Source organism: Accipiter gentilis, chromosome 1, assembly GCF_929443795.1.
Source record: "Accipiter gentilis chromosome 1, bAccGen1.1, whole genome shotgun sequence".
Classification (NCBI taxonomy): domain Eukaryota; kingdom Metazoa; phylum Chordata; class Aves; order Accipitriformes; family Accipitridae; genus Astur; species Astur gentilis.
Genome location: NC_064880.1, coordinates 13,635,102 through 13,657,882, shown reverse-complemented (window position 1 = coordinate 13,657,882; position 22,781 = coordinate 13,635,102). Strand labels below are relative to the sequence as shown.

The following is a 22,781-nucleotide window of genomic DNA, read 5'->3' as shown; positions in this document are numbered from 1 at the left end:
GCCGTTTACTTGAACTCTATCAAAGCTTTGGTGTAAATCTGAATGACTACCACGTCAATATAAAAGAACACTAATAAGTAAGAGTCACTTTGGGCTGTATATGTTAAAATACCAGCCAAACCAACATTTTCCCTTGTTTATCACATGCTGGATTACTAGCCGGTGGAACATAAAGACCTTAAGTTATCAATGATGCTGTTATTTCTCTCTGTCTGTGAAGAGTCCCTGTGAAATTTCTCTTTGGAATCTCCCTCCAGCAGGTCAACAAGCTGTTTTGACAGCATCCCAGTCCTGGTGCTCAAAGCCTGGTCCAGCCAGGGCTCACATCACTGTCTGCTGAACTGCTGGGGACAGGGCAGCTACCTTTGTTCTTGATCCATTTCCTATGGACAGCATATGAATATCCGACAGTTGACAAAAGAAGCAACTAAAATCAGTCTGTATATGAAGCAAATGTTGATGGTATGGAAAAGTCTTTTTTATTTTAAACAGCTGTTAATGCGCTAACCACCTTCCCTTCAAGTCTTCACAGGATGAGGCAAAGGATAATAGCTTTCTTTGGTGGATGACTGAATCAGCGAAATTGCTTACTATACAAATAGCAAATTTGGCGTGCAAAAGCACTTGCACTTTTGTATGAATGTTCATTTTAAATTTCACTGGGATGTTAGAATGTCTTAGACCAGTAGCGAAAATCCCAAACAGCAAGCCTTAAAAAATTATACCCAAAGAAAAAGAAATGAATATTTTTCCATTTTAAGCACATGTAAAAATCACAAGAAAAGTTCTGAATTTCAAATATCAAAGGAAAAAAAAATGCAAAAGTTCTCAATCCTTCTGCTTCTACAACTAATTGCTTTAGAGCAAGAGTACTTCCTTTTTGTGGCTTTGTTGCAAACCCCTGGAACTAAAGAGCACCAGAATAATGACCTCGGCCGGGGTTAGTGAGGTGAACCACAGCTCAAAGTATTCTCGAGAACACTTTTCTGAACACTAAGTATATGTTTGAAAAAATAAAAAAAGGGAAAGAAACACAAAGGGGAGAAAAAAAAAATGCCAAATCAGTTCTGTAGTATCCAGATATAATGAGCAATGACTTCAGTTTCTTCTGACAAGTAACCCTAAAAAAACCAAACCAAAAAAACACCAATCAAGATCTACCTCTTTGAAAATATTACCATGGCAGATGTGCCCTCTCCACGCAAAATAGGAGGAAAATGGAAGTAACCAATGTCAAGCAGCAAACTTCTTTTTCCTTTTCTTCAAAGGAAAGAAATGCTGACATTTAAAATGGCATGTGAAACAAACTGGGGAAAAAAACAGGGCACATCTGACACAGTGTACATTAAGTATAAAATAACATAAAATAAGTCTGATGAAGCAAACTCCATAATGAAGAAGAAACTTGCGAACAACATATGGAACATAATACCAGAAGAGACAAACCCCGTGGCGAGCAATCACCTAAGACTTGACCAAGGAGAAGTCTTGGCCAAGGAGAATTGGTCAATTTTCTGTAGTCACATGGCCATACTTACTCTGTGCTTCACAGTCCACACAGTGGGAATTGCCTCTGATGTTCCTTATAGACTGCAGGGCCATGGCCTCATTCTGACTCGTCAGGCGGGACTGTGTAGATTTAAAGAAATTCATAAGCAACAAATAAGAACCCAATAAAATTAGATGACACAACTGTCAGCTGAATGAATGGCAAAACCCAAAGCTTAGACCAAGGTTGAATGAACATCATCAAGGAACCTCAAGTCCTTGGTTTGCCTCTCAAGAAATGGTGATCCTTTGGCATCTCCAAGTACTGCAAGTCCATGCCTGCCAAGCAGGGACTCCTCTTTCCTCCCATGTTTCTTGACAGCTCGGGATTTCTCCCAGGGCTCTCTCCACCCTGTGCAGCAGCTCCCAGCGTTTTGGCGTCTCCAGCCTGGATTCTAACAAGTGGGAAGACCGCACAGAGGAAAATCGAGCTTGAAAATGAACCCCGCTATTCACAAGAACAGTAGTCACAGTGTAGGTTTACTTCTTGAGATAAATTAGATAAGAATATTATTTTATAAAATCCATTTCTTTTATTGATGTGGATGCTTTTGCTAATGAAGACTAAGGGATGGTGTGCAAAAGTAGCTGAAACCTTTTTATCATCAAAAGGTCAGATTTAATCAGATGGCTCCCATTTAAATTCTCTCCATGATGACCTGCCAATGACCTCTACTTGGACCTGGAGAGACTGTCACAATGTACAAGTACTTCAGCTCTATCCAACTAGACTGCCTTGTGGGCTCTCTGAGAAGAAAACTGTTAGCTGCAGCAAGTGCTAGGCTCTTTGCAATGAATTGATTTAAGCAGGATGAGGACTGGGTCTTCAGTATGGCATGGGGAGATATGTCCTGATCTATCAATAGGACACCTACTAAACCTGTCCAACTAATTGCACTTTGCTATTGCAGCTAGCTCTTCTGACATGTTTTGAGAGCTCAGTCATACTTTACAGGAAGAAACCCCTCTGAGCCACTTACCAGCCACTCTTTATCCTCTTTTGTATTAGTATTTTTACATAGGAGTTAGTGTACAATTCCTCTTTTGTGCTCCCTTAACATACATATTAGCTTAGGTAAATCCATGAAAGGCAAGAAAATATTTAAGCAGTGATTTTTCTCTATCTCAGAAATACATATTGGAAATAAATAATTTTTTTAAACAAAACGGGAAGTAAATTATATTATGATGATGATAATCAGATGGTGTCTGATCTACTCTGGTAGATCAGGGCAATGAAAGCAGGCATTCATTTCAAAATATGAGTCTCCTCCTTGCAATATAAAATCATTAATGACAACTGTTAGGTGGATAACATTAAAGGATCTACAGCTGTGAACAATTATTGTCCTCCACTGACTACCATGCAACACCTTGCTCTTTAGTTGTGAAGAGTCTGCAGACACAGAGACTCAAGAAGGAGAAGTTCTCCTGCCCTTCCAAAAATGAGCAACGGCTGAAGTCGTCTCAAATTTTAAACATTTATTTTGACAGGAAAGGAGAACAAATTACTTCTGTCATCATATGAAAGCATTGCAAGGTAGAAGGCCTCTTCCTCTTAGGCCATGTTCTTCTTCTCCCAAAAAGCTTCAATGAACTGTTTCTGGATTTGCTTTGTGTTATATTAGCTAAGGCAGAAAACCATAAAAATTTAATTCAGTGTAATTAAAGAAAATAAAAATTGCACATATGCTTTGATTTCTGTGATTTGTATTACTTCATCATGGCAGAATCCTATGACTGAACATTACTGCACATTTAGGTTAGGCCAACCAGAATGTTTAGTTAAATTCTGCCTTGCAGGAGCTTAGTAGATTTAACTAGAGATTTGACTAGTAAATACGCCGGTTTTGGGGTCTGCCTCCACCCTTCTCTGAGACAGGCTTCTCCTAAAGGGCCTTCTGCAGACCTCTAACCTGAAACAAACCTGAATCCGCAGCAATGCCTACACTATACAACCTTTCTGTAGGGAGAGTCCATGACAGCCCCAAGTTTCAGTCAAAACTTTAAGAGCAATATCAAAGTCAAAACAGATAATCCAGGAGCTCCATTAATTCAACTGCTGTAAAAAACTGTAAAACAGGCTACAGCACCAGCTGTCTTGAAATATCTGAGATATGCCTGCAGCTCTAACGTTACTCTGTCATGTGTGTAATACATGCATGACACTAGGAGTAGAGGTTTAAAACTCAGAGTTCTTGATTTTGCTTTCATCTTAATGATCACCCACCCGTTACTTATTCTCAGTATTACTCTGTGCACCATACCTTGTTCTTGCTGCTCTCGCACGACTGTAAACTGGCCAAGATCTGACTCTCTATGGCTTGTACCCAGGCATCTCTTTCTTCATATGTGGTAGCTTCAAAGTGCCAAGTCTGGCCGGTGAGAGAGACAATGATAAACTCAAAGTTTTCTTCTTGTTCTGTGAAAAAAACCCCATGCAATAGGAAGAAAAGATTAAGTTTAAGGATATTGATAGCTAGGCCTAAACAATCTTGGTTGATGAGCGTTTCTGCAATGTGACAAGCAAATGCAGGTCTGGACATTTGAGGTTTGAGGCTAGATATATCCAACTACCCTGCAGTTGCGCAATGCAGCAGAAAACGACTTCCGGATCCACTGCTTTTTCTCTCCAAATGTTATGCAGATACTGTTTGGGGTAAATATTCAGTTCCTGTGTGCGTTTGTGAGTTTGGTATCAAGTCTATACCTTTCTTGAACACAAAATGACTAACAAGCATTATTTAGATTTAAACCTGAAGTGCTAAGAGCTACATAATGTAAAAATCAAAGTGTGTCACAAAACAACTTAAAAGATGAATGGACTATAAACAGCTGACAATACAGAAAATTCGACAATTTACCCTCTCCCTTCAAGCAGGTTTTTTACAAGCACGGACATAATTAAAAGCGGATGTGTACCTTTTCTTGTCCACAGCATAAATAGACTGGGTTATAATACAGGATTAAAATCAGTTCAACCTATTCAACATTCACGTTCAACACGGGAGATGAGAAAATGATCTGAGAAGCTAGCAGAAAGGGTCAATGAAATATCCTTAGGGCTACTAGACTATAAGGACAAGTATTCAGGCCAGAGGAATGCAGCATATAAAAATACCAGCAGTACTGAACTAAATGGACACACACTCTAACTACACGAGACACAAAAGTCAAATTAAAAAAATCAAGGAAGCTGAAGCAGAGCAAGTGGAATTGGGAAGAGCAGGCGTGAAGCATGAAAGGAAAAGAATAATAGAGCACAAAGTTCTGGTGAACATCAGCCATAATGGGTTTTAGAAAGAGCATTTACATTCGCTTGTCTGCTAATGACTTATTATATATTCAGAGCCATGAAACTCCTGCATTACCTTGTGATCCATAAGCATGCAAAGTTAAGTTACAAATCTAGCACTAGCTTTAAAGACCGTACTGCTGCTCACCGGCTGTCATTTTCTCAACCTGTGGCACAACTGGTTTTCTTTGATAAACTCCATGCTAGCAAGGCCAGTGCTTACAGTGCTTTAATGATGCCTCAAAAAATAGCAGAAGGTTACTTTGCACCTCGAGGTGAGAATAAACACAGAGGTGAAGGTTATTTCCAGGTGCATGAGGGCACCTGAAGCAGCAGTTTTACTAAAGTAATAGTGTGTGGGATAAGTGGGAAAAGAAAGGTAAGAGAAACGATGCAACTGTACAGATACAACTACTTTTCCATTTTAGCATCACTGTGTTAGAAATAAACACGTAGAGTCATTATCCAAAACGCTATGAATAAATCATGGAAAAGGCTACATTTATCAAAACAGAGCTTTCAAGAGTTTATGAGGAAGATGTAGGAGGAAGTACTCAACGATAAAGGAAATTATGTTCAGTCCTGTGCGCCGTCTCCTGTAGGACAACACAGTTATGGTCTTCCACTTACGTAGAAGTGGTATGGCATATGGTCAGTGGGGAGTGGTACAGGCACATGCAGAGTTATGCATGTGTTGATGAAAACAGGGAATGATGGTGAAGGAAGAGAATATGAAAAACTGAATTCCACCTGAAACAGCCCCCCTGCAGAGTCCCATTTAGGAAATCATTGTAATCATTTTTAGGCTTTTCAATGGCTTTTAAGCGATAAAACTTTGTAATCCTGAAGTCTTACTAAAGGAGGATTTCCAAATGCTGGTCACTAAATGTTCAGAGAAGCCTTCTGTATAAATTACTCAGCGCAGGTGGTACAGAGACATGCGTATCATTATGGCAGGAATCCTGGAACATGCAGTAACACAAAGGCCCTTTTCAGCCTCACTCCATTTTCTGCACCTTGTGTCCTTCTCCCTCAGCCCCCTTCCCTTCTCCACTTGCAGCTCTGCTCCAGGCTGCATCGTATTCTCCTTGCACCTCTCTCCCCTGACCATATGCCATACCACTCTATGTAAGCCAAAGGTTTGGTATAAGCTGAAGGAGCTGCCTACTAGAGAAAATAGTAATTTTGCCACCTCAAGTTAAAAATTCCCCACACCTCCTTTTTAAGCAAGGAGGAGAGCTCTGCAGGGATGCAAACACAGAAGAGAACGAGGGAAGAGACTTCTCCAGCGCACTTGCAGGGCTGACTTCTCAATGCATAATAACAAGAATATATGGTATATAACTAAGACTCAACAAGTATATATGGTGTAACTTTAGAGAGTCTCTCTGCACTACTCCTGTACCAGTTCATCCCAGCATTTAAGTACTAGGTGACTTTACAGCATTACAATTCCAGACCTTAAAAGAAACACATACAATCAGGATGCAGTGTCACTGAATCCTCTGATCTCCTTTTTGCCATTAATCCATATCATATACATGAAGCTGGTTTGCCCAAGAAGGGCTTATGAGCAATAAACTGCAATTTAGCCAGCGAACCGTTTAAAAGCGAGGTTGAAATACCATCCTCGCAGCAATACGTCTGCAAGCTTTGTTTTCCAGAAATGCTACACAAAGTTATTCCCCTGCTTACGGGAGACCTATGGCAGAACACACAAACCCACCTATTCAGGTGACTGGAGTGCAATTCAGGAAAAACCTCGAACTATTTCCTGTGGTCGCTCTTTTATACTCCTCCTCTCCCTTTTCCCAAGGGAGAGGTTCCCTTGTTTCATCTCCTGACCTTTTTTGCTGTGACCGGCTGACACTGTGACAAAAGCTGGAAAGACCTTGCCCACCCTTTGTGGCTCGGGATTGCAAAGTCCACATAACATGCTGGTGAGTTTGTCCCGGTACAGCCCCACTGTGGGTTACAAGGGCTGCAGTGTGTTTTAAGGTTGGGCTGGAAGGACATTTTTAGTTCATCAGCAAGTCAGTGAAAACTTGGTCATCGCTGATGATAGATTAAGAACATACAAGTTTCCACTCTCTGATACCCACTGAAGCTTCAGGTTTACTCCCTAAAAAGCTCAGATGAAAAGCAACTGTGCCAGTTGAAGATTTGTTCAATAATACATTTTCTGCTTAAATAAACCGATTTATTTTTTGTAAGCACAATTGTGAAACAAAGCGGCAGTGCCTGCTCCACATCACCCACAGGGCAATGCCTACAAAAGAAAAGTAGCAAACGTGTACGTCCTTAACCACGGCATACATGAACAGGAAAATCCAGGTGGCAGAATGAAATTGTTCAGTTTTACTCTTCAGTAAAATTATAGGTTGTGCTATTTAAATCCCTGTGAGCCCAATCACAAAATTTTATTAAACAGTTTTCCATGTTTAACAGTTATTCATAGAAAGGTCCACTATAATAGTATTTTAGCACCATCAACCTGTCGAAATCAACCTGCCCAATTACTCCAAACTACATTAATAACACCGGATATTACACTAATTGTGTCCAGTTTCTATGCAGACGAGGTCCCGTGGGGCTAATTTTGCATCCTCAGGGGCAAGCAACTCAGCCATCAACCTGATTTCACTAGGAATCCCTTCTCATTACACAAGTCCAGGCTGTCAAACTTTTTTTTAAAAAAAGGTTAATGGGCCAGTCAGTCATCAATTATTTCCTGGAAGGCCAGCAGGCAAAGGGTTAAAGTGCGAAGAACCAGCTGCAACTGATTTCCATTTGGAAGTTGTTAGCAACAGGAGATGTCTACAATTTTTTTTTTTGTTGTTTGTTTTGCCTTTTTTTTTTTTTTTTTAAGTGGGAAGGGGTCATCTTATAAGATTATGATGATATGGAACCTAAAGCACAAGAGATTTTTTTTTTTTTTTTAGTGGAAGTGGGCATGCAATCCGTGAATTTTAAGAAAACCACCACACCACTTCCAAGAAGCTACGCGGTACCACTGTTTATGCTGCACATACTGTTTTTGCCATTATCTTTTCATAATAAAGTTATTGCATTTAACCCAAGTTAACATTTATTTTGCTCTGCCAAAAGGTGGACTTTGCTACAGCCCACCCACTTACAGAAAACAAGACCTAGAATTTCTTATGAGCAAAGGACTGTGCAAGGGAAAACAAACACTTAGGCATGGTCTCACTGCATTCCCATACCAATGCCTGTGTTTATTGTATGTAACAGAGATCAGATTTAGAAAACTACACGAAAAATAACTACAGGATACAATTAGTCTATAACTTGTTCCAGAGAACTCAATTAAGTCTACTAAAATGTAGGGAAAACACAGGTCCAGAAGCAGTTACGCCTCTTGGTATCCCGTAAAAGCGGTTCTAAAAGGCGTGCATGCATCAGTTTGTTCACAATTTCCAATTCCCACATCTTTTATTCTCAATATTAAGAACTGCATAAATAGCCACCGACACTTTGCACCTGTGGTGGGTAACCACAAGCACAGTTTGAAGTCAACAGAAGACAATGGCCCCTTTCCGCCAGGCACTCTACAATCAGATACTACACCCATCCCAAAAGTCTGCTTTGGAACAAAAAAATATTTCTGCTTTTCTATGGGTATAAAACAAAGACTTGCCAGGCTTAAGGCATTTCTCATAGGCTTACACGAATATTTTGCCAGAATCAGAAATAAAATTGAATCTTCTGGCTTCCAAGCCAACCAGCCTCTTTCACTAGGTGCCAGGTTGTGCATTTGCATCTTTGCCCAACGTAGTTGTCATCAGAGGATCCCTGTGCTAATTAATAGTAACTCACTGTGCATGGCTGGTGGATGATGCCACTCACACAGGAAACACTTTCCAGAAACAAGAAGTCAAGTGCAGAACCGAAAGACTCTCAATAGCGTATTTCAAACACCCGTGAAGCATCTTCAAGAGTTGAGGTTACGGCTTGAAACCTAGTCAAGCCTGCCTCAAGTAACACTGAGACCTATTTAAACTCCCTTTTTATCACACCCTCCTCCCTCTCTCAAAAATCGCTTCCGCTCAAGCACCCTTCCTTAATAACCCTTCATCTTTTCAAAAGGATGAGAATGAAAAACTGCCAAGGTGCCCCAGCAATCAACATTAGATGTTTACAATATACAATTTGTTTACAACAAAGGCATGTGTTATTTACGTACTATATAATATTAACTATCGTTACCTTTTGCCACTTGGTGTAAATTATCCCTGTAACTTGGAAGATAAGTATGTTTATTAGCAGCCTCAATTAAGGAAATATTTGTGCCATGTCCCACTGGGCATGACTATGCTAATACTTCTCTCCCCTTTCCAAACCCAGTGTCTAAATCTAATTAGTTCTGAAAATCAACCCTATCAGGACAATAGAGCTCTGCTATCGGTTGCCCACAGCTCTTGATAAAGGTTGTGTTCCACTGGAAGAATTTTTCAGCAGTACTGTTTTATATTGCTACCCTGAGTGACAAACTGGTGGTGAAAGGCTGGTTTCTAGCTCAAGGGACTAAGCCTCCCCCTGCCATATGTACTTGTTGTTTTATTTGGATGCCAAGACAACACGACTTGAAGAAATCCATGAAGTAATTTTAAAATTCAGTACCTACAGTACGTGAGCCTACACTTGCATTGGCTGTTTCCTAACACATTTCAAGCCTGTGGGTTTACTTATAAAATTATAGATGTTTCACAGCTGAAGAACTTACTTAACCTAGAGGTGTTGCAAAGCCAAGCCTATTGGGCAGAGCCTATCTCAGGTGCTCTGAACAGCCTCCCCTTCCATCTGCCATAGTTAGCAAAAGTGAACTTTCTGCATAGGCACAGCACCATGGCAGCAACAGCATCACTAACTTTTAAACAAAAGGTAGTTTGGGAGTTAATGAACACATGGAAGGAAAGTTTTCCATGAGAGTCTGGCAGTTCTGGTGCAGCACTGTTTAACATGTCACATATGTAACCATCAAGACTGAAAAAATGAGGATTTATGCACATTAAACCATAGCATGCAGAGTTCAGCCATGTAATTTTGTAAAGACATTCCTTTCCGCTGTGCTGCAAAATCTGTTGATATAGGAAAAATAATTCTGTATTTTAATAATACTGCTATGATAGCAGGTATAAGTGACTTCAGCTTGTCTTAAAACCAGAGCGGTGTCTTTTTTAAATATAACACACTGACACTACATACTTTCCCCCTAGAGAATCAAAGAATTGCTTAAGGCCTGGCTGCCTACAATAAGGACCAGGCGGGACTTTTTCATTTGTCAGTGGCTCCCTATAGAAAAAAACCCAAATCTGAAATCGGAGAGTTTTGGCCAAACTCTAAAATTAAAGAAAGTAAAATTTCTTGCAATCGTGCAAAACTGATGAAGTAACAGCGGAGGACATAGCTGTACAATGCACCACTTCTCTCTGCCCTCAGAAGTTAGAGTCCTTCAGCTGCGTTTGTAAGATCACCCAGCCAACCCTGTGAAAACCCTACCCTTCCTCACTCCTCTGTGACCACCACAGACCCATCAGTAATGCAATATTTTGGCTATCAAATAGCCAAGAGAGCGGAGCCACATTCAGGGAGGACTCTCAACTTTGCACAGTGTACAGCAAAAGGTGACACTGTGTAAGCACAAGAGACCCACCATGCTGAGGACCATCCATTCACCTGCTTCTGCCAAGCATCCACAAAACAGATGCAGCATCTGAGCTGCAGATTTCTCCACCTTAATCTGAGGTTTTGCTACCTGGAAACATAAAGAATACCTAAAAATAACAGGACTGGCATTAAAAATTATAGGAGAGGCTGCTTTCTAGATCAAGCTTTCAAAAATGGGACTGTACACTACAGAAATATTTTTAGTCTGTAAAAAAGGTGTAAGTGCAATTGAGCAAGCGTGCACTAAAGACCAAAGCAGATTTGTTATTCTGGACTGTCATTTCCTATCATCGTTCTCTTTTTTGAAGGCATAATTATCTAAACATGTGGCTTTTAATACTTACAATGCTCATTAACTCAACATTTGCATGTCTTGCCATTCCAGCTTTTACACAAAGGCTTAAGGTACCAGCTCAAACATGCACAGCTATGGAGAACATTGAACATTCAGTTTTTAGCAGGGATAATACTTCCAAAAAAAGACACATTTGCCTAATTTCAGAATTTCGTTTTGATGATATGCCTCAAAACTCTTTGGACCATGGCTATCAGCAACATGTTCCCATACACTTATCCAAGGTGTCTTTGATACTTATTTTGATCAGCATGATAAAAGATTCCTCAAACTAGAGAGGCCCTAAAAAAAAATTAAATCTTTATCTATAAACCACAGGGGAATTCTTTATACTTGTTTCCCTGTTGCAGTTCAATAACAGGTAGATATGAAATCACAAGCTTCTCAAGCAGTAAACCTGTAACAACAAACATGCCTGCACTCTGATTAAAAGAAAAATGTGGCTGGGAGATAAAAAACAGCTAATACAGAGAAAATTACAAATCATTAAAAAGTTATCTATTAGTTTCCTATTAAATGGGGGACCCCCACCCAACTTATTAATATCTGACCATCATTTTCTCTCATTTCATATTTCGTACTTCATACTCGAAAAGGAGCAAAATAGACAGTTTTGCAACTGTTGCTCTGAAAGGTAATAATTTTACATTTACACTGAGAAATAAAACAAAATTATAATTAAGAAAAAGCTTCCTTAACAAGCTGCAGTAAAACCACACTTTTGTTTCCTACATACACTTTGTTTGGCAGTGAGAACAAGGCATCCGACAGCAATATAGCAGTAATTGTGCAAAAAAAGGACGGTGATATAAATCACCAAAGGTTAATGATCAGGATGTGAACAGAGGGACTTGTTTACTGAAATAGCATGCAATTTAAAATTTACAAGAGATTTAATGCTGCTGCTTGGCAATCACTAAAATCAACAGCCCAGAAAACAGTGACATTAAGAAAAATATTACAGTTATAATCATTCCAAAATAAGTCAATTAGTGTTAGGGCATGCGCTTGCGATTACTTGACCCATTTGGTTCGCACTTAAGTGAAGAAAAAAAAAAAATCCCCCTCCCTTATACTGAGATTACTGAGTTGTGACCTATTTTGCATTCCCTATTTCTTACACCATCCCTCTTACAGGCTGTTGGAGATGGTGCCGGAGGTTTTTTTTTCTCTCCTTGCCTGGCTTCCAAGTAATTCTGACCTTTGACATTTGTAATAATAAAAAAAAAAAAAAAAAAAAAGGAAGGAAGTTTATAATTGTGTTGTTCAAATGAAGGTGGAGGGGGGAAAAAAAATTCAATGTGCTATTATACAAAAGCCATGACGGCTGTCTTCAGTGGAAAAAAAGCAATGTAAGTCAATTTGTGAACTTTGGCACCGGGTGACCTTTAGAAATACAACAATATACAGAATTTACAAGCAAGAGTAGCACATGCAAATGACCCGGCACTGTCTCGCCTTTGGATTAGAGCTGCAAAGAGCATTATGGAGAAGGCTTGCACAAAACAAATTAAGACTGTTACTTAAATGTCACGGCACACTATTGTATTTGGCTACAGATCATTACACCTGATACTAACACTTTTAAAAACTGTAATAACTTGGGAAATATTACATTGAGTGCCCACATGTAGAAAGGGAAAAAATATATATATATAAAAAATAAATAAAAGAAGAAAATGGGTTCCTGAAGTAATTTAAACATCACCACTCCACGACTAGAGGGAAAGGTCAAAATTTAAGTAAGCTGAAAGGAACATGAATGGCAAAATAAAACGCACAAACAAGAAGATGAAAAGACCAACTGGAATGACTCTGCAAACACGAGATGAAAGCACGCATGCTTTGGGCAAATTTGATTTCCATGCCCGCATTGGGTAAGGGAGAGACGCAAGGAGGACGATTTTCGGAAAAGCGGGTTAAAAAAGGGGGTAAGAGAGGAGGTGTTCATCTAAAACGAGTGGGTTTGTTACCTTCAGTGTTGGTGCTGCTGCTGCTGTATATATTTCGCAGGCTACCAACACGGTTTAGTTTCCAAGCTTTGCGTTTGGCTGCATCCAGAGAGCAGAAGGGGAAGAGAAAAAAAAGAGAATAAAAATAAAGAAAAACGAGGGGAAAAAAATGAAAAAGGGGAGAAAAGGAACATCGAAATAGCATGTGAAGTAAAATACAAGCACAAGCCTGTTAAACATGTGAAGAGCTACACACAGAAAATGCACACAGGACTTTACAGCCTCTCCAATCCACGGACAATATGGAAAGCCTCTTATTGAGAGTGATTTTTTAAGTCTCTACAGCATGACACGATTTGACAAGATTAAATGGATCTGCTATTGGAATAGACAAAAACAGACCAGCAGAAGTAAAAAAAATGCAGAAAGTATTTGTATAGCGGATACAAGACTAGACAAAACAGCTACTGTAAAACATGATTTAATTAATAACAAAACACAGCCAGACAAGAGTTCCTTCTCCTCCAAAAGCCTGTATTGATCACTTGGTGCCTGTAGTTCACCTTTAAAACACCTTTAAATCACCTTTTTACATCATCACCTTTAAAAGTTGAGGTGATGATGTAATGGCCTTAAATCCTCAAAACAATAAAGCATGTTATTTGTAGCACTGAGCTTAGAGGCATTACTTAATTATTTTGAAGAGTGTCAAGTAGACATTGATGCAATTGATGTTTGTGGTCCTCCCTCCTCCCCCAGGCAAATCACTGCAAAATCAAAGTGTTTAATGGGAAAGTTAAAAAATGTATATTCTTTATTCAAGAGGCAACACCCTTGCTTTATTAGAATTGCCCCAAACTTTGAGATTCTCTGAGTTCCCAGCTGCTGTTTTACAATTAGCAGAAAATACTGCTCAAAAGCACTCCATTCCCGTGCTCATTAGGAGAGAGCACACTTCCACGTTCTTTAAAATCGACATGTTTTGCCTCAAGAGTGAATTCACAGCGTGAGAAGCACGTTCAATCAACAATATGTTTAGCCTGAGTTTCATCAGGAAGGAACGGCATGAAACATCCGAGTGAGTACACCATGACACTGCTGGCACCTAACAGTGACTGAAATAACAGACGTCCCCGCTTCCTCACCCATGGACATGCCCACATCTGAGGAGGGAACCGCCTATCTGCTAAAAGTGGTATCTCTACAGGCTTTCCAGCCACCGCATCAGCTTACCTAGTCAAGAAATAATGATGCAGCACTGCTTGGCATGCAACTATTTTGTAAAGTCTGTTTTACAGGAGCAGGAAAGAGATCGCTGGGGTCAGTGACAAGTGGAGGAGCATCCAGACCTCCTTCTGAGCCACCCTTCTCCGCAGGTCACCCAGCCCTCCTGCCCACAGGCAGTGGACAGCTTTGAGTTTGGGCGTGAGACTTCTAAGGAGGACAGCTTCAGTTACATTAATTATGTTTAATTTCTAAGATGCGTTTGAAAATGGAACAGTCTTCCACTCACATTCAGCTCAGAGTCTGTTATGAAGAAACTCATGTGGTAAATCTGGAGTAAGACCATTGTCCCCCTCACCACAGATGCTCCTCACCGTTTAGGATGACATGAGCGTCGCACAATATAGCTAGTACTGTGATAAAATAATTTTAAAATTTTCTTTCTGTATTTATGAGAGAACTTTTTTAATGCCCCGCAAAACTCAGACCAAATGGCTGCTTCCACAGAAAAGGAACAGTGATGCGAAGTCATTCCTATCTTTAACAAAAAGGTGATTTTCAACTAAAGAGCTAAGGCTGGAAGAGAAATGCCTAAACACCCTAGACTGTTAAGCTAGATACTGTTTTAATAAAGCCACCTGCAGTCTTTAATGCTATATATTCAAAAGGAGGATTGAATGTCAGAGTGACATGCTTTAGAATGCATCTCACTGAAATGAAAATAGATAACGTTATCTGGAAGGCTAAGTTAGATCTGTCTAAAAATTAAAGTTCATCAAATCTAAAAATATCTTCATTGGGTGTATCCTTCACTATGAAAAAATTCTTCAGTTTCAAGACCTGTTTAACAAGTCCCAGCACCTAGAGAGGCACTATTTCCTAGCAGAAAACTTGTTTTTCCTGAAAAACATTTACATATAAATAGGCAAAATCAAAGTTTGGCACTCCTCAGAAAGGGAAGACAGTCTCCAGTACACAAAGACCCTTTCCCAGTTCCTTTCCATTTTTCACACTTTAATGGCACGTTAGAGCACAGCCGTATGAGTAGGAAGTGAACTCGCAGCCTGGTTTTCTATTAACCTATTGATGAAATAATCCATTTTAATGTGTTAAGTGTCATGCCTTTTTCTTCTGTTTAAACAAATGGACTTTTTCGCAGTGATGCTGAGGTCCTGATATACCCGAGTGCGTCCTTTAGCACTGATTAGGCTCCAGCCTGCTTCCTCATGGTGCTCTACTATCTTTGAAGATTCAATAATATTATCAGCAGCAAGGTTTGGACACTGCCAAGCACAGCCTCCGCGGGGTGATTGATGTGTGTGCGAACACCAGGGCCCAGCTTAGCCATCCTACCCTGCCTGCCTTCAAAATTACATACTGTCTACACAGTTTTGTTACCCACCAACAAGGCCTTAACGGGCACTGGAGGTCATTTGCCTGGTTTGTCTTTGACTTAGATCCCAGGATATTCAGTCCATCCCATCTGGCTTCACTTGCTGGTTCTAAAGTTAATTCAACGAAAGCTCTTGTTGCCAACTCTGGAGATCTATCTGTCTATAGTATATATACACTTAAACAAACAAACAAATCCCAACTGGTTTCTAATAAAAAGCTACAAGAAATACATTATTTAACAGCAAACAAAGCTCCCTACTTAGAAAGATCTTTAAGGCAGATTGATTTGAAGTATTTTCCGGAAGCCTGTTTTCTTCAAAAAAGCCACTAAGAAGTGCCTCTAACTAGAGATACTAGAAAAATGCAAACACCTCTCTCAAATGTCAAATATCTGGAATGAAGTTAACTATTTCCCAGAAAACACTGGGTATTTAATTTAGCTTGTACTGAAGTGGCAAATGGCTAGTATTCTCCCCAGTATGTTGTGCTACCACAATCTGAATGACTAATGTAGTTTAATAACGTTTCAAGAAAATCTTTTATTAACTTTGACACTTGCCCTGATCTCTGGCTTCACTGCTGACAGAAAAACAACACCTCGCAGCAATCAAAGCAGTCCCCCCATCCTGACCAGCGTGTAGACACGGTGTAGCAGCACAGTTTCTGCTCTTATCCAAGATCATTAACTCCAGAAATTTAGATTGCCAAGATTAAACTAGTATCTTTGCTGGGCAAATTAATTCATGCATCCTAACACTCAATCTGGACCAGCACAAGAAGTCATTAACTGTCACCCAACAGCACAGAGCTCAGCTTTTAACAACCCTGCAAAACAACGCCGGGATCGTTGCAACCTTCGACTTGACGCAAGCCATTGTCCAGCCATTCCTCCCGGTAGTGACCACAGGAAGAAATCACAATGCACCGAACCATTAAAGCTCTGACTCTCAGAGCCTAAGATGCGTTTTTTTTAAGATGAAGGGTTAAAGTGATTTCTTGATTTCTTGAAAGGAAGCTGCTTTCAACTGTATCATCTATGATGGGATGCATCAGTCATGTGGCGCATACGTACTGGGGTGTCTTGTTCAGATGTACCAGTTAAGGACCTCGAATCCGCCAGATTGATTTGTAAGGAGGAAAGAATTATGTGCTTCTATATAACTGTGTCAAGTGTAACAACAGGCCATATCTATATTAATTTTTTTATAGCAGGAGCTACTCCTCAGGTAGGACAGAGATCAGCAATTGTTCAATTCTACTGGAAAAATATTTAGCAGCTAGCTGAAAATCTCCATATGCTGTAAAAGAACCACACACCATCTAAACAGACACATCAGCTCAGCCCTGGAAAGTCACACACCAACCTCGGGAGTGAACTTTCCTATCTCAGTAATGTATAAATTAGAAAAGTCATTCCCTCTTTTCACCAAAACATCACCTGCAGTGCCTGGCAATGCCGCTGTGCATTTGGAAACAAGTAATTCCTGGGTTTGCGTATGTCTGACAAACAAGGAGTTGCTTGCTTGTTTAATCAAACTGTCTGGTGTGGGTTTTGTTTTTTTTTTTTGTTTTTTTTTTTTTTTGTTTTTGTTTTTTTTTTTTTTTTTTAATGTCATCCTAAATTTTATCATAATTTTTATGGCAACTGAATGATGTGAGCGATTGCAAACTTTTTCTGTGGTAAAACTTGGCAGTTCCTGCATCCAGGAGGGAGGACTGGATGAGCCTCTTTCCTTCCCCATCGAAGGGATTATCATGGGCACATAACCACAGCCTCTCCAGAAGCCCTCCCCTTTCCCTCCTTCACTCCTCCTACTTTACTTATTCAAGATGTTCTTGCAACTTCTTTATTTTTAATCCCAGCTTTGTGTTTCAGGGATAGCTGAAATGTGGTAGCTCAGACTTCTAGAAAATACCTTGCTACCTCTCCATCTAAACACTAAAAAAACCTGTCCAGCTCAGTCAAACAGTGTAAGACAAAACACATGTTATTGTTCATTCAGGCTTCATCTATGACCACTTAAGGGAAAGAGAAAAGAGGAGAGAAAAAAAGCTGAGAGAAAAAAAAAGAAGAAAAAAAGAAGAGAAAAAAAGAAGAGAAAAAAAGAAGAGAAAAAAAGAAGAGAAAAAAAGAAGAGAAAAAAGAAGAGAAAGAGAAAAAGAGATTTCCCAGGTGTTGTCCATGACCTGCATTTTGCCTCCACAGTTCACAGAAGCCCTGGCCAGGACAGACATGTCCTGGTGTCAGGAGTTAAGCCTGGCCTTCAGCACCCACTGACCCTGCACTGAACTAAGACCCAGGAGATAAAATACTCCAAGGCTGACCACTTGCTCGAGCCACTCAGAAAAGTGTCTTTTTGAATAATTTCTATCAGCAAACACAGTTGCTCTGAGTTGCACACTCCTTGCATACAGCTGGGAAGTGGACGCAGCCCTGCAAAGCAGCACACCAAAACGTGTACAGCTACTTGGTGCTTAACGAGGATCGATAAATATTTTTTGATGGACGTGCTCTCTATAAAATCGGGCTATTGTAGCAGTGATCTGTTGTTTCAGAGGGGGTTGCGTTACCCATGACTGCTGTGAAATTTTCTTCAGTACTTCTTGCACGTAACACTATATGAAAGCCAGTTCAAGCTGTCTGCACATACCCCTCGTTCTAGCCTCAAAACCATCATGCTGCTTCACCCGAGTCCTGCTGAACAAAGCCCTGCCATTTCAGGGAAGCAGCAAGGCACGCTTCTCACACGTTATCACTCTGCAAACATAACTCAACCTGAAGAGTTCTGAAATGGGACAGGCTGTGTTTCCAGGAACCATAAATCCCTCTTTCCCCCCCCCCCCCTCACTCAGCTGCATCTGCCAGACAAATGTCCTGCCACAGAAGGGTGCCAAGATGCACCCGCCTCATGTGATATGGGCACCAGAAAACAGCCCGTAGAGAGGGTGATTTCTAAGACCATTGGGCAAAAGTGAATAATTACAGACAAACTGCAGGCAAAGGAGCATTGCAGCTCACCAAGCAATGTCCCGGGCATCGAGCTACCTAAAAATTGCTAATGGTGCAGGCCTTCAGGAGCTGGCCTTGATTCAATAAACCCATCTTTCCAGAAAATATGCTTTGACCTCTTCTGGAGTTAAGGTAAACAAGGCTCCCACTCTTTTTTTTGCTCCAAATAAACTTTTTCTGCTTGTTTATTTTTAAAACTTATTACTCCCACCAATCTGTCCTTCTGTTTCACCAACAACATGAAAACCATACGGCTTCCAGATCTACCCCTTGGACCTTTAAAACCCTATACAAATCTAGAAGGGTCAGCAGTGTTTACTACTGCAGCTTTCCTATGAAGAGCCTTAATAGACTGCTTAAATCAAACACAATGTAGGACACTTGTGGTTTGACGTGAAGAAATGCTACAGACTGGCCCTGGCAAATGGAGAAAGGATCTGTGGCTGTAGAGTATATAGAGCACGGGAGTGGTGAAGGTCCTTGCCATGACTCTGTAGGTACTGACTGGACTCACTGTGCTTGACCAGAAGCAATTCCGCTCTTATTTCAGTTTTCTAGGTCCTTACCTCCAATTTTTCAGTTGGAAGGCAGGGACCGTAATGCACACACTCTGCAGTGGAAGCTATTTAAGTTATTAGATAACTTGCATTTAATGGCTGAAAAAGTCTTTCAACATCCAAACACCATTGAAAGAGAGCATTAAAAACTGAATCCAAATAGAAGATACTTAAATCTAGTGGAAGGCGATTACATGTTAGGTCTCTGTCCATTACAATAAAATGGTGGCAACAGCTTGCCGTTTCAGCTGCAGCTCTGGGAGGACATCCAGCTGTATCTGGAGACACAGGCAAGCCTCCATTTGCTGATGCTTTTGAGTACTCTGCTTCATGAGCTGAACTATACTCATTTAACATACGTGCTGTATGTAAAATAAGCTTGCTTATATGTTTTAAATGTGTACATCTTAAAGTGGGAATATGTATGTTGGTATGCAAAGAAGAAAACTAGGCTTCAGTATAGTCTTTTGCTAAGATATGGAGTAACTGGGAATAAATCAAACTTAATCACTCCCAATTACTACGTATCTGTTTTTGTTCAGGCAATAACTTTACATCTGTGACCAACCCCTTGCAGACAGAATATCTTGTGTTTACTTTCTTTAATAGGGATGCTAGTTATTCTGTGTTAATGAATCTACTTTTTCTGTCCAGTTTTGATTAGTTAGGTTTTGTAGTAAATATGTTTACCACCACTACGATCACATACCATTCTTTCTAAAAGCAATAGATGTTTTTAGAAAGCATGCTTACCCATGTGTGACCTGAGGATTCATCTGTTTGAAGTTCTCTAAGGATGCTTAAGATAGTATGCTCAACAAAACATCAGATTAACCCCCTTCAACTTGCTCAAAATCAGTTCTTTGTACACTTTGACAAGCAGAAATATGCTTTTATTCTTAGGAGAGTCCTAATATCTACAGTCTCATCCTAAAAATCTTCCACTGCTGTACTGAGAAACTACAGACATGTTAATGTCACCTCTGGTCTCCATGTGACAGAGTTCTTTGTTGATTAGATAAATAGTCCTCAGATAGCTGATTAAAAAATGATGTAGCCGTTAGGTTGTGTGTCCAAGCCTCGTCAGCCATGTTGGATGTTAAAGTGTGCATGAATTACATCCCTGGAGTGTGCTGAACAGTGCTGATTAAATGAGGCACGCCACAGCCCTCAGCATCAATTATCAGAAATAATAGGATCTTTTCACCTATGCTGGAGGAAGGGGGCTGGGGATGGAGTCGGCATGCCACTCGCTTCTCAGAACATCTCATCATCATCTGCAAAAAATAAATAACACTGTCCATTTACCTAAGGACGTTTGTTTATTCTTATTGTGCAACAATTAAAGACTAAGAAGATATATGAGGAAAAACCTGCTTCCATAGCATAGGCCAGGGGAACATTTTTCATATAATACCTGTGTAACATCTGTCTAGGAAAACGGGGTATATAAGATCTGGATAAGAGGCAAACTTGAGCATCAGAGGGGTATTTCAGGATAGACTCCAGGACCATCTAGCTGCCACCCCACTGGGGAAAGGATTCTGCCCTTGAGCCCTCCTCCTGCTCTTTTTCAACTCGCTGTGCATCATGCGTGGTTTCATCAGGAGCTGTAAAATGGCAGATTGGGGATTTTTCTTTCTTGTTGGTCAGCAGAACAGTGATTTGCTCAACAGGACCATGCTCGTCCGTAAGAGGCTTGAAATTATTTCATTAAGATGCAACCCAGGAGATTCTTACACCATGTAAACTTGTTTTTGTGACTGTGAAGGGGCTTGACACTGTCTGTTTTACCCTACAGGGAAGCAACAATAACAAAAATTCCTCAAAAAGGGTTAAAAAAAAGAAGAAAAAAAAAAAAGATGAGGCATATCTAATATATGACATTTATAAAGTAAAAAAATCTGGATACATTGCATTTCTAGATCTGACCAGCACTAAATCAAAATAAAATTAAAAAACCCACCACAGTGCAAGGGTCTCAAATATGTACACTACTTTTCTATAATTCCTAACAAACGCATATGGTGTATCTATTAAACACATTTCCAAAGTAAAACATCTTTAAACACTTGGACGTGACTCTAAAGTTTCCAAACATTTCTGTTTAGTGCATTGGTGTTAATAGGACATATATCCCAACAGACCAAAAAAATGGAGCTGAAATATGAAAGATTTACCTGCTGCCCATTACTCCATATGGAAACAGCCCATAATACGTCCTTTTTGGACACCAGAATACTCAGGAGAACAAGCTGCTGGGCATCAAAGGAAGTTATTAAAAGTGCTGAGTAACAAAAGCTGCCCAGCCCCAAAATGTATGCTTGATATAAAAAAAACCCCTCCCCTCCAAAACCGAAATCCTTTCCAGTGCACTATCTATTTTAAACCCACAAAACACTCTAAAAGTAATACTTCAAATCACATTAATAGTTAATTACATTTGGCTTAGATTCAGCTTTGAACATTTCAAATGAAGGAAAAAAAATGAAAACACATTCATACTTCTACTTGTGACAGGGAAAAAAGTTACTTTAATTAAACATTTCTATAAAAAAATGTTTTAAATTCTTTTTTTTTTTCCCTCCATTGAAACTTTTGCAGGAGGTGAAGGACCCACTAAACTATTTCAGTGCATTTCCAATACACTATAAACATACAAGATTCAAATCGACAAAAGTAAATGTTAATTGGAAACATTTTTCTCAGTTTTTCATTATCTGAAGCAGAAAATTATGGGTCTTTTATACACACACAAAAATCCTTTTCAACCACCTAGAAAAATTGTCTTTTAATAAAAGCTTTAAATTATACTATCATATTTCAAAGGCAACGAACAGTTGAAGCAGCTAATCAAAGGTATAATTATTTAATGACTACTACTCATGCTATCTAACAGAGCCATAATTGCTTGGCTGTGATCACTAGACCACCAGCTTCAATACTGGAAAACAAGTACTTGGCTTGTAGCATTTGATCGACCAATTTCTAAGGTTAGTTTCTCCAATTGGGTTGACTTCACAAGGCTAGCTGAGTTATTATGGAATTAGAGAATCAGTTTGTCACCCTGCCTCCACTTTTTTGTACACATTTCTACTAAAATAAAACCAAACCAAAACGAACTGCACAGGAAAACAAAATATTTCCTGGACAAAATGCAATTTGTGAAAATAATAATTGATTTTTTTCACTTTTAATCCCACATCCCAGTTTTCTGTAAACCCCAGCTGACCCCACTCTAGTAATTCAAATGTAAAAAAAAATCCAAATGTGCCTATTGAAAATTATACTTTTATCTTAATATTTATTGTCCATATTAATCTACTCCAGATAGCTGGAGCAGCGTGTAAGCAGACCCTATGACTGTTCCATTGTTTATATCATGTCCTTTACATCTGGAAATATGAGAAAAATAACCTAGCAGCATCATGTATTAATTACCAGAGCTATCCAGAAGCTAAGCAAGCGTACAGTGCACGTTGGCTTATTTTTGCTTTAGTAACAAAGCACTTACAGAGAAGCGGCTTGTGTCATTATATCTTAGCATCCAATGCTAAATATGAACTACTGCTATTATACTTCTTTTGTGGTACTAAATTATTTTTTTTTCCTACACAATTAGATTTGATATAAGATATTGGGCCCTCTGGAATTTCAAAGATATTTGAATTCCTATCCAATTATCTAGTCAACATCTTGATTTCAAGATCAGTCTCATGCTTGTAATTAGTATGATTGGAGCTCAAGTGACACCACC

General features: G+C 39.6%; 1 protein-coding gene across 10 annotated transcripts in view; it reads right to left on the bottom strand.

Annotated features, from left to right (window-relative positions):
* The window catches only part of AGAP1 (ArfGAP with GTPase domain, ankyrin repeat and PH domain 1), a 390,622-nt gene that overhangs the window by 44,583 nt on the left and 323,258 nt on the right, over window positions 1-22,781 (bottom strand). For 7 of the 10 annotated variants that reach the window (XM_049800184.1, XM_049800193.1, XM_049800144.1 and 4 more), the window contains 3 exons: window positions 12,860-12,937; window positions 3,816-3,970; window positions 1,539-1,629 (listed from right to left, as the gene is read on the bottom strand). In XM_049800184.1, coding sequence (XP_049656141.1) covers window positions 1,539-1,629; window positions 3,816-3,970; window positions 12,860-12,937 — 324 coding nt within the window. The remainder of the gene's footprint in view (window positions 1-1,538; window positions 1,630-3,815; window positions 3,971-12,859; window positions 12,938-22,781) is intronic. The other 3 variants (XM_049800202.1, XM_049800209.1, XM_049800162.1) reach the window with 1 other exon arrangement.